Source organism: Clupea harengus, chromosome 2 (genome assembly GCF_900700415.2).
Source record: "Clupea harengus chromosome 2, Ch_v2.0.2, whole genome shotgun sequence".
Classification (NCBI taxonomy): Eukaryota; Metazoa; Chordata; class Actinopteri; order Clupeiformes; family Clupeidae; genus Clupea; species Clupea harengus.
In genome coordinates this window covers 16,458,656-16,470,823 of record NC_045153.1, presented here as the reverse complement: position 1 = coordinate 16,470,823, position 12,168 = coordinate 16,458,656, and the positions used below count along the sequence as shown (strand labels likewise).

At 41.4% G+C, this 12,168-nt stretch overlaps 1 protein-coding gene across 4 annotated transcripts in view; it reads right to left on the bottom strand.

Moving 5' to 3' along the window:
• The window catches only part of acvr2aa (activin A receptor type 2Aa), a 33,962-nt gene extending 24,502 nt beyond the window's left edge, over positions 1–9,460 (bottom strand). For 2 of the 4 annotated variants that reach the window (XM_031584657.2, XM_031584662.2), the window contains exon 1: positions 8,105–9,460. In XM_031584657.2, coding sequence (XP_031440517.1) covers positions 8,105–8,159 — 55 coding nt within the window. In that variant the 5' untranslated portion in view covers positions 8,160–9,460. The remainder of the gene's footprint in view (positions 1–8,104) is intronic. The other 2 variants (XM_012819449.3, XM_012819457.3) reach the window with 1 other exon arrangement.
• Between the last annotated feature and the right edge of the window lie 2,708 nt (positions 9,461–12,168).

Here is a 12,168-nt window from a genome sequence, read left to right as displayed (position 1 = left end):
TAACCTGAGAGACCTGCATAGGATAAGCTGTTTGGGTGGAATTAATCTAGAGGCCATGTCTTTTGCAATCACATAACCTCTACCACAAATACAAGTAAGGATGTTACTAGGAACTTAATAGATTTCAGATAAAACCCTTGTATTTGCTTTCTAACTGATGTACTTACCTTGGTAAGAAAAATACCATTGTATTTAAATCTGTGATATATTCAATTAAGTGTTTTTTTCAGTTATTGATAGATCTAATAGCAACAGTATTGGTTGCTCATTTTACTGGGTTACATTTCATATATCATAATGGAAATGATTGCCTGCATAGGATTGATATTTTAGACTAAGAGCATTTCACCCTTATCAAATTACAAATGTGCAGTACAGGAGGCGGTACATAATTCAGGTGCATGCTATTGACACAAGCACACAAAAAATCTTTTTATTTTTGTGTTTTGTTAGCCTTTTGTGAAAGCTATCTAATCTCTCCCTAATGAGAACTACTGTCAAGCGGTTCAAATTGTGCCTACTTCATTCAGACACATTTCCATTGAACAGCACACTCATAAAAACTATGATAAAATGGCTCATTAAAAACCAAATGGTGCAATCAAGTCAATGGGAGTGTGTACTATGTCAATTATTTTAGGAAGAATTAATTTGCTAATTACCCCTTGGTAGGAATAAATCCTGGGGGATTAGCTGCGAAGACACAAGTCGCCATTATTAGGATTACAGGGAATCTGCTGGAATTACTGTCACACCCGCACCAAGGAGTGGAATGGCTGCCGAAGATGCGCATCGACCCCACAGCGCTCCCTCGCTACAGTACGCCTCCGAATCTGGGCCAACAGCTGAGATCAAACAAACAGCCCCCCGCCCGCCTCCGTGCTTCACACGAAATAACCGAGTCTCTCCTTCGGAGCTGTCACTCATGTGCGCCTCGGGGTCGAACCCTGAACCCAGAGAGACCTTCAGCCTGCAGCTCTGAAGGCGATCTATTGGGACTGGCACTAAGGGCTGCCATGCTGGCAAGGGCAGGGCTAAGTGAGTCTTAACCCAAGGTCTGAGCAAGGAGAGTCGCTCTTTTAAAGCGCAGGGTTGCTGAAGGAGCAACTATGCATGGTGGAGGTGGCAGGGTCACATGAGGTACCAGAGGCCAAGATCAGGCTCCCGATAAACATGTGGAGGAATTCAACTGCTACAGCCATTAAACTTAGAGCCATGTCCTTGATGTTCCCATGTGCAGACAGGCAACACTGTTTATTAGGAGATTCATTGAAAATGAAATCATGTCTTCATTCATTCACCAAATGATAATTATTAATAATGGTGTGATTAGATTTCAAATGGACTCTTGAAGCCCTCCATGTAGCCTATTCCGAGGAGAAAAGGAGAGTAGAACCAGCCAAAGGGATCTCTACATATTAAGGTACATGTCTCACAATCAGTGGCACTACACCACTTATTAGGCAGTCACATAGGACTTAAGGTTTAGGTACTTGAAGAAATGAGACAGGTGACAATATTTTTTTCAGTCACACAGAAATTGTGGTAATCAAGTCTGCTGTAACAATGCATGGCCGGCCGGCACTATACTGTAAGCCGTTAAGATTAATTAACTACGAGATATGGACAAACGCACACGAAAGCATGTGAAGAGCTTTACTGCAATCCCAATTTAAGAGGCACTGTTCTTGTTACATTTTTTGTGGCCACCACTTATCATTTGACCGAGAGATCTTTGTGTGAATGCTGAAGCTCGTATAAATAAGGCATGGCCTTTCAAAAGGATAACTTGTGAAGCTGTCATAACACACTCTGCAACAGAGCATCTCCACTTGTGCCACTTAGCCATAGTCAAGGGGGTGTCTGTTTGTCTTGTATGCTTTGACACAGAACTACTGATTGTTTGGAGACTGAGTGAAATGCACACAAAGCTTCATGATTCTGAATTTATTAAAAACACCCACCAAGAATGACATCTGCCACAGAAAAACAACAACAAAAAAGACAGGATCACAGAAATAGGCTAGATTTTGTTTTAGCACATTTATAGGCACCTCTGCTTAGATAACCTCTAGTGACCCCTACCAGGAAAAAGAAATAATTTTCCTCCTCTCTGAAATTCGGGGTATACCTACAACCAAAACAGCCCTGAGGCTGGAAGTGCTGAACAATAGGTAATGCAAACCCGGTTCTGTCACTAATAACCCGACAGACCGCAGGTCATCTCCTTATCTTAAGGGGAGGAAACCCCTGAGGCACGAAGCAGAGATTTAAAGCCCTGAAGTGGTGATGCGAGTCTGTGGCATTCCTCACTAAGAGGAGCCTTTGGGGCGAGGACTTAAAGCCTAATGGCAGCAAACATCAGCCATGTTGCCAAAAGTCTGATGATAAAAACTGCTCAAATGGACAGCTGTCCGTCGTATTCTCCTTGCTGATAAGCCAAATCATATCCCAGCTGTTGGGCAATCAATGCACGTGCACAGAGATGGATTTGTGATACAGGGGTCAGGCTACAACTATTCTAAAGCATCCACTGAAAGCTATTCATTTTTTTAATGTACACAGAAGTATAATGTGGTTACATCTGCAAGAAGGCCTCTATTAGGCCCGGTTCATTGAGCAGCCGGAGCGGCGATACGGAGGTATTCCCTTCTGAGGTTTCTCAGTGAGTCTCTGTCTTTAACCAATAAGAAATTCTGAGGAGCGCAAACATAGAGATCGGGTTTCCAAGATGTCACTCAAACACAAGAACACAGGTGATGGATTAGGTAGAGCAGGGAGAAGGAAGTGAAGGAGGAGCAGAGCGGTTCTAAAAAAAAAAAGAAAGAAAAACCGCTGGGCAAGACTTGGCTAGCTTGATTAGCATGTCTTGTCTATCAAGGTCCAGAAAGTCAAAGGTTGCTTTAAAACAGATATATATTTCAGCGTGTTCACCAGAGCTCTTTTTTCCCCCTGAAACAACTACTGATGAAAGAATGTTGTGCCCGAAAAAGGGCTCAGACGGTCTTCTTTTTAAATTGCAAAATCCCTTTCAATGTCTATGATATTTTTGCAGAGCATTTTCTGGTCTCGTAGCTTGTTTGAAAAGCATGATGAAATGATGAATGAGTTCGAACATTGTTAACCTCTTGGCTTTCCATCTCCTCAAGAGCTGAGAGATGTCCTTAGCAGTAGCATTTTAAATTTTTCATTTCCAAGGGAAAATGGCCAATTAGCCCACGATAATGTGAAACATTAGGGCCTGCTGGATTAAATAAGAGAGGCAAGTAGCCACAGTGGTAGGGAATTTCTCAGTATCCTCTTTCATCATCAAAACAAATGCATACAGAAACAAGTGCATACAGAAATGTGACAAAGACTATTGTTGGACTCATGCCTGGCCAAGGGATTCAAAGAGGGTGGTGTTCTTTCACTTCTCTAGAATACAATTTATGGAATTTGTGTCTATTTATGGGACACTTCCTTACAAAAATTAAGAGCAATGGCCATATTAAAGAACTCCAAAGGTGATATTTATGACTAGACTATTCTTAGCAATGACAAAAATGTAAAAAAAACACACAGCCTACCTATTTGGCTTGTAAAAAAATATTCTCAACTCACTATGCTATTTCAGGAAAGATGCAGTCACAAAATTAACAATTATTTGTGCTCAGTGTCACCCTGATGTTACAAAAGCTCATGACAGTGCTGGCTACAAGAACGACTGGACAGGCAGATCCCAATTTGATTCCAGATTAAAACGTCACAACTAGCTGTAACCATGTACTAAATATATTAACTTAACATGGCTCTGACACGATCGCTTTGGCAAACAACCTTATAAAGTCTATTGATTTGGAACAATAATACAATTACACTTTTTACTAAAGCATCTTTTGGACTAGGGGAATCCGTCTCAGTGTGCAAGACGATGCTGAAAGCAAACATGAATTGGGTTTGGAGCGCGAGATGGAGAGTTGAATAGTCAATCACTTTTAACACACCACGTTCCAAATCCCTTTAAAGCTGATTTTAACCCTTCCACTCCACCTCCCTAACCCCCTTTTTGAGCTCTGCGACTAGTTCACTTCTGGACAGCAATTTGCCATAAACAAGCTCATAGTTTCTCATCCGACTGCGTTCTGGACTGAGAGAGTGAGGGGTCAGGACACAAGCTCTGGCCACTATTTTTCTGCGGAGCATACTCTCGTTATTTCCCCCTCATTGACAAAACAGACGGGGACGAAATCCCTGTCTGGACTTAAAGGGTAAGATTTTGCTACTGAGTCTGCTTGTTCAAAAGCCTACAAAATGAGACTGTGGTCTTTGTGTCTGAAATGGTAGAAGTGGTCCCTACCACTTCAGCCAGTATACAGGCTGGGAGTAAGAGTCAGTTGTTCACAGATGAACTGAACAAATTGGTGGCAATCAGTAGCAGGTCAAGAGGAAAAATCTTTTGTTATGCAAGCATTCCCTGATGTAGATAACTTAAGAAACTGTCAACAACACATAAAGTAACTGGCCAACTGAGGGTCAGTGTGACATCTGATACCACAGTGGAGAAACATCAGTCAGAATGCCATTAAAGAATCATGTCCCTAGTCATGCTGATTCCATCTGGGTAAAGGAACGCCGCAGAAGACGCAAGACGTTAAGAGAAAAAGTACAACATCCACATAAGGGCATCATATACCAGCTTTTCAAGTTGAGCTACGGTCATACTGGCTGATTGCTTGGTAGAACAGCATCAAACTCCTTCTCTGAGGGCAGGTTATAGGCTAATGTTCCAAACAATTCAAAAGCATTCATCAGGGTGCAAGAGGGCACAGTAGGGCTAAAGGATATTTTCTACTTGCACATACAGCACTTTGTTTAATGATGATCACTGTGTGTGAGTTTGGGGCATTGGGTAAAACCATTGGTTGCCAAACCCATGATGTTGATATATTTGTGTACTTTAACTTCAAAATAGGCCTTTTATTTAATACTAGGATGGTCACATGCTTATTTCTGACTTATTTCGGGAAACCGATGGAAGTAGTTTCCGCAGAGAAATATGCATGTGAAATGGGTGTGGATTCTGTGGTGTACAGAATACCCTGCAAGAAATATATGCACTTAACAGTGACTTCACAACAAGTCAGTATATGTCACCAGTTTCTAAAAGTAGACCAACTGGATCTCTCCTGCAAAAACCATCATCCAAAGCAGAGGTTTCTTCATCAATTAGCCTATGCATCACATCATGCCAAAGGGATCTCAATGATTAGGTGGTCAGTTTTACATGTTACAAGGTTCACCATAGCAAACAACTTCATTGAGTGTTAAGTATTTTTGACAGTCTTCAACGCAGACTCCAGGATATGAGAATCTCCATAATCCTTCAACAGTGAAAGGGTATACAAATGCATAAGGCTTACCAAATTGCCCATCAGAATGTGTGCAGTGCGATTGTGTAAGAGGGGATTTGGGGGGTAAATGTGTATTATCCCCTACATAAAAATCTTTGTTTTGGGGATTTGCCGCAGAAGTGGTGTCGCTCTCTAATGGTCCCCTGCTAATCTGTCTGGATTTGTGTTTTCTGTGGGACAATGTTCTACTCCCCCACTAGCATCACTTGAACCATGGGCCAGCCACTGGCAGAGAAACTAGATACTAGATTGACATATTTCTGGGGTGATGTCTTGTTTGAATCACTTCAACAATATGTTGTTCACGAGTGTGGGTATAGTGGCTATTAAAGTTTATTCAAACAAATATGCATTTGTCCTTTTGCGAACAACGTAATATAAGCGCGTATCTGGCGAGTAACTTTGATTTGGTATCTCCGCTGAGGTTAAAATACACGAGCCACTGGTTGTTTAGTGATAACTTACAGGTTTTATACACTTTTATTAAAATCAGCTCTCCACATACCATACAGCTACTAGCTGATACAATAGCTTTGTGTCAAAGACTATAGACTCGCATCATTAATGGACTTGTGCAGCGCTCAAATGACCAATTAGAAGTCAGGTGAAACTGACTGCACTTCTCACTACAAGTCCATGGGAAAACTCCATCCAATGTTTTACTCTCAGTGTGTCCATCTGACAGTTATGTGTACATGACCTCAAATGCCCTTTGATTACTTGGCACTCATTCTCATCACATAACCAGTGTGTGTGTGTGTGTGTGTGTGTGTGTGTGTGTGTGTGTGTGTGTGTGTGTGTGTGTGTGTGTGTGTGATGATATATATATATGATGTATGAGTACACAGGAGTAAGAGCGAGGTGCAAATCGTGAGACTTCCTTGGCACTGTCCTCAAAACACACACTTCTGTTTGGTTCAAGAGTATGGAACATTGAATTAAACAAGATTTTTTTTTCTTTAGTTGCAGAACACAAACTATCCCCTTTTACTCTTTGGTTAGTTATGGTCTCCAAGGACAAATAAACAATATTTATGAGGATTATGTATAGGCATGTGGATGGAGGTATAAGCGTGACTAATAGCGGTGTGGCCTGACCTTTGAAAACACAGGTTTTTTCCCCAGCACTGGCTTCACAACAATCTGATGAGATTTATTCACTCTCAAAGGGATTAGGCATACTCTGAAATGCTGCATCCAAACAACAGTGCTTCATTCTAAACCAGGCAAACAACAATCCATTGAACCATTTCAACATTGACAGGCCCAAGCACAGCTTCAGGGCATATGTGGGTTATTAATGACCAGCTATCTTGTGTCTGTGTCCTGTTTGTCGTGTGCACTGTTATTTCACACTATAGGCCACCAAGAAATGGCGTATTAGCAGTCTTGTTAAAATAAAAGCATAGCGGATTATGCCTAACAATCCTAAACCAAATCAAAGTTGAGGGCAAAGAGGCAATAAATATGTGGTTTAGCCTGACAGTGTTAGAACTGAACAAGCAAACACTCTTGAATCATAAAGCATCATTTGTACTAGCTCACCTCGATCCCTTAAGTAAAGCATTATGTTTGATGTGCACACTACATAGTTACATTGCAGTGAGTATTGTAGCATTGTATAGGTACGTTTTTAAAACTGGTTACAGGGTGACACTTTAAGCACACTTTTGACACGACTATACTCTAGTGATTGCTGAGGTTGTCTACCAACATTTAGTTAATGCTGATGAATTATCAAAAAGCCATGTGTAAAATAATGCACCTTTTTCATACTGTGCTGCATCAACTGTTTAATGCAATTCAATTCAGACTCTGGGTTTAACAAGAGTTTAACGAAGCAAGAGTAAGACTCTGTAGCTAAAAATAGGTAACGCAGAACGTCAGTAGTATTCCACTACACTGCGGTGCCACTACAGGATACTTCATTTAAGGGTTTTGCATGTACACAATTTTGGTCAGGATAAAATGGAACGATCAGAATACTGTTGATAACAATAATACAATCTGTTTGGAAAAAGGCAGGACAGGTCTGGATGCAGATATGATTACTTTATCTAGCTTCTGTTATGCAAATCCATCGGCTTTGTAGTTCCAGTTTTATCGGAGAGGGAGGCTCTTCTGTTGAAAGCCGACATCTGATGGTATCAGACTGACCAAGCGGACAGTACGCTACTGTACAGCAATGGTGTGGTTAATGAGGATATAGCCCGGGTGCCGAGTGTTTTAGAAAAACAATAAACCCAAGATGATTTTCATTTGCGCTGTTCTGTGCAGTTTACTCTGACAGATACGCCACGCAGGAATGATTAACAGATATTACCAACCAGAAGCATTACAGATGTCACACGTTAATTGTACCACTGGCACAGATTAGCTACAGGATGGCCTGGAAGCAATACTCTGGTAGATTTTTTTTTTTTAAACACCACCACTACCTTTCAACAGTGGAAGATGTCCAGACGTTAATGGAAGGTAAAACCAGGGTTCCAGATTTTTTTAAGAAACCAATATATTCGATCACGTTCCCGCCTAGCACGAGTAACAACCCCCTGGTGATGACTATACAATAGATTATGTCACGCAACACCCTGCATGAAAGATGTATGCTTGCGAGACATTATGGCAGGAAACACTGGTAAGATATGATACATTTCGTCAGGCATTCATCACAAAAACATATATCTAAATGACAATTCCAAAATACCAACCTGAGGAGCAAGAGATGAGAAATACACCAAACGCCAGTTTTGTTGCGGGTCCCATTTTCGAACTGGGAAGCTGCAATTCCTTTCTTTCTTCAGGTTAGTTCCAGGTTACAACGACGACTTCCGAAATTCTAACCCAGTGAGTGTCTTTTGTCGCCCCTTTTGTAATTTGGCAGTTCGAGATATAATCACACACTGACTGACAGTGAAAAAACACACATTCCAACGAGGCTTCAGAAATGTCCAAAGCAACCTTGATTGTCCAGTTCCTACTTACTCGTAAATGACAAGAACTCCCATGAGACATATCTGCACATGGTAGCTACTTGTGGCTTGAAGCATACTGAATTTTCTGATGTTGGTGTATCTTGAGGGTTACACTCCACTATCGTCGGATTGAGGGAAAACCCTCAACCGCAAAAAGTATTGCTTAGGGCAAAGTCCACCGACAAACATGCTACCCCAAATGAACAGAATTGTTGGACTGACGCGAGGTTTGCTCCATTATGAAATTCCTTTGGCAAGATACTGACGATTATTTCAGACCACGCCAAACTTTAAAGTTACTGTTTACGTAATGTAATTACCAAGTCAACAGTCTTGATACTTGTGTATCAAGACAACTTGTTATGGAAGTAAACTAAAGATACAATTATTTTTGGATATCAGCTACCTAGTCAGCTATCTAACAGCTATTGCATATGTTGTTTGCAAACAACTGTTAAGAAAACTGTCACTAGGAACCAAAAAGAAGAAATGTCAAATAAGTGATTGCACAAATGAGAAGGATGCAATGTCATCAATAATCCACCTTTCCCGAATCACGCGCGGTCAATCCAGTGGAAAGTTGATAGTGAAAACACAAACCCTGCTTAACCAACTGCAACTAGGTAGCTGCCCCACGGACAAAATTCTCATCGATTCCAGTCTGCCATTAAAACATACATCTTTCCAAAGAAGCATGCACACTAGCGCATTCTTGAATGATCCAAGTGCACTAAGTCTTGTATCTTAGAAATATAGTCCACGTGAACTTGAAGACAGCAAAGCTCGAAAAATCGTCGACTTGGCTCTGATCCGGGGAGTTAGCCGAGCACGAGCTAGCTACAGACAGCAAGCTAAAGCTAATAATATTTAGAAATAACTTCACCACCAACAAAGATGGAAATGTGGTAGAGTGCGGGCATTTAAAAATACTGTAAAAGCTTTCCTGCGTTAAAGCTTTCCACGTATTTCGCCGGAGTGTGCTGGCCTGCCGTCGTTGGTCTCATGGAGCACCGAAAATATCCCCGTTGCCTACCGGGCAGTCCGACTCCCACTATCCGTGAGTACAGTATTCAAGATGGCAGCTGGTAGGAATGTTTTTGTTTTTTTTCCTGCCCTCTATTTTAGCCCTCCCACTTTACACGACTCCGCAGCGCATGTGGTTGATTGGCATGAAGTGTACACGTATCAGAATAGAGAAAATGTAGACATACGCCTAAAAGCTTTGCATCTATGTCTGTCTATGGCTACAACAGCAATCTTTATGGAAAGACCCTCCCCCAAGATGGAGGGAAGTAAAAAAGAGTGTACAGAAAATGAGGACGCCCATCACGCCTACTGTTAAATATTAACATTTGCATACGCGGGTATTAAGAGAGTCCATGGACAGCGAGAGGTTGGAGGGAACCACACTCTCAAGATCCTGAACTAATAGAATATAGGCCTACATGTCTGTACAAGTGTAATATCATGATCTAACGGAAATATATTTCATCATGACTGTTTCATTTAAATTCACCCTTCGTCTGTATCGACTTTCAAAGTTGAAGCTCTAATCTATGATTTTCATCGCAGAAGTATGAACTAGCCTGCTCTGGAAGACTGTTTTTGACTGAGTTTTTAATGTTATAAAGATGATAAAACTCTCTCTCTCTCTCTCTCTCTCACACACACACACACACACACACACAAAAACAATCACCTCCCTAGAGACATATCTCAAATGAGTTAGGATCATGATGGACTACATTTGAAATAATGTGATGTAAATACAAAACTTCATTCAGTTCTCTGTTCAGGTTAAAATAATTACCACATAGTCACTAACTATTGTGGCTGTTTTGTCATTTGTACCAGCAGAATATTCCTCTAATTCAGATCTTAACCCTATATTTATACTTGAGTATCTCAATACAACTCTAAACCACACAAATGATGCCCTTACAGGTTTGGTTTCATGCATTACTAGAATCTTAATAGAACATTAACATTAATTGATTCTTCAGCATGTGTAAAGTATCAGATTTTCACTGTTGCATAGGCTAGCTTCACAGCTGCTGTTGTGCTGCAGGGTTTGTGTATCGGTCATATAAGAGAGAAACAGCAGCTGTTGGAGTGGGGGAAGAACGATCAAAGGAGAAATGGCTCAAAATGGTTGACAAAGCCACAATGCTATCAAGAGAAATGGATGAGGTATTAATAACACTGACTGCCAACACTTCAGCCCCTTTCACTGGTGTGTTCATTAGCTGTAATAGATGTAATTGGGATGAATTTTACAAAGTCAGAACAGGTTGTGGCACATCTTCCTTTCAAGTTCAGATCTGAGACACAATCTTCAGACCTGAAAGGCAACATTAGGCAATGATCCCAAACCAAAGGAGAGACTAAGACTGTCTTAGCCCACAAAATGGTGACCTATTGTCAGATGTTACTGTTACTTTTTCACAATCTTCTGAGACTTCTGGCATTTTTAATAGGCGGCAAAAATAATGAGTGGGCGAATGGCTAAACCTTGGTGGTCATGTCGTCTTTTGTCAAGGAGAAACCAGTAGCCCCCTCACCAGGCCTTGCACCTACTGTTCCCTACCGAACGATGCGGAACATTTTGTTGCTGGGTCGGTCGTCAGAATTCCACGGATGCCTGACATTCTGCTTCCTGTGAGCTCATTAACTTTTAATCAAAGTTCTAAAAGTGGCAGAGATTATCCCGATGGATTTCAAAGTGAGCGTGTGAGATGTCAGGCAGATGTCAGTACAAGGGCTGCTGCATCTGTTGAGGCGTGTCATCCTTGACAGGCTATCGTCCTTGAGCGGATGAATATGTAGCTCTTCTGCGTGGCAAATAAGCATTTCCTGTAATCCTCACTCATTTAACCCATCTGAGCTCCTTCAAGGTGAACCCTCTTGTCTTTCTTCAGTACCTGGGGGAAAAAGCCCTAAACATAAAAGGTAACATAAAGGTCCAATATATAGATAATTCAGCCCAAACTGTATGTCCCTCAGAACCGGAGTCTCGTCTTTCAGATGAGTGCCAAGTTCAGGTCAATGCAAACACGACCCCTGCGATGGCCATGTAGCCTGGAGGTGCTAATCCACATTCCTGCTCCTTGCGTTGCTCCTTCCTGTTTAGAGTTTGCCAGATAGCAGCAAAGGGCCTGGGATCAGGGCCGAGCCTGCGCCAGAGTCAGCTGCTCTCGGGGCGAGCACTGAGCTTAAGCTCTAGTAAATCACATTACATCCTGTTCCCTTAAATCACATTAATGTTGAGCCTTGGCACGCGGCAGGCATACCCTTTTCATTCACCGTAAGCCAAGAAAGGAATTGTCTTTGGAGTCTTTTTTTCCTCCTTCTACTCTATCCATACAGCTAATCCACAGCATACAGTTTCTCTTTTCTTTTCATACCGAGAGCCAGTTTTTTTATTTTGTATTGTGCTTATGGTAACCAGAATAAGGTTGTCTAAAGGGCGGGGGAAGTACAATTTGTTAAAATGCACAATCTAAGGTTGCCAGATGTATATGATCTCCCGTGAGGTTACCATGGTAAAGTGAATTTATCCATGCATATAATACAACCGTGACTGTTCCGTGCTTGCAGAAAAGCTATTTAATTTTGAATTATTGTCAGGGGACAAGCCAGTGAAGGCATATATGCTCTCCCTACCTCGTTAATATACAATTGGCATTTAAAAATGCATGATCTTGTGGAGGGGTTTCTTTTTGTACAGGGCTATACATTTTGAACAGTGGGGGATATAAAGCAGCCATTTCCATGCACATGAGTCAAGAGGAGGTGTGAAA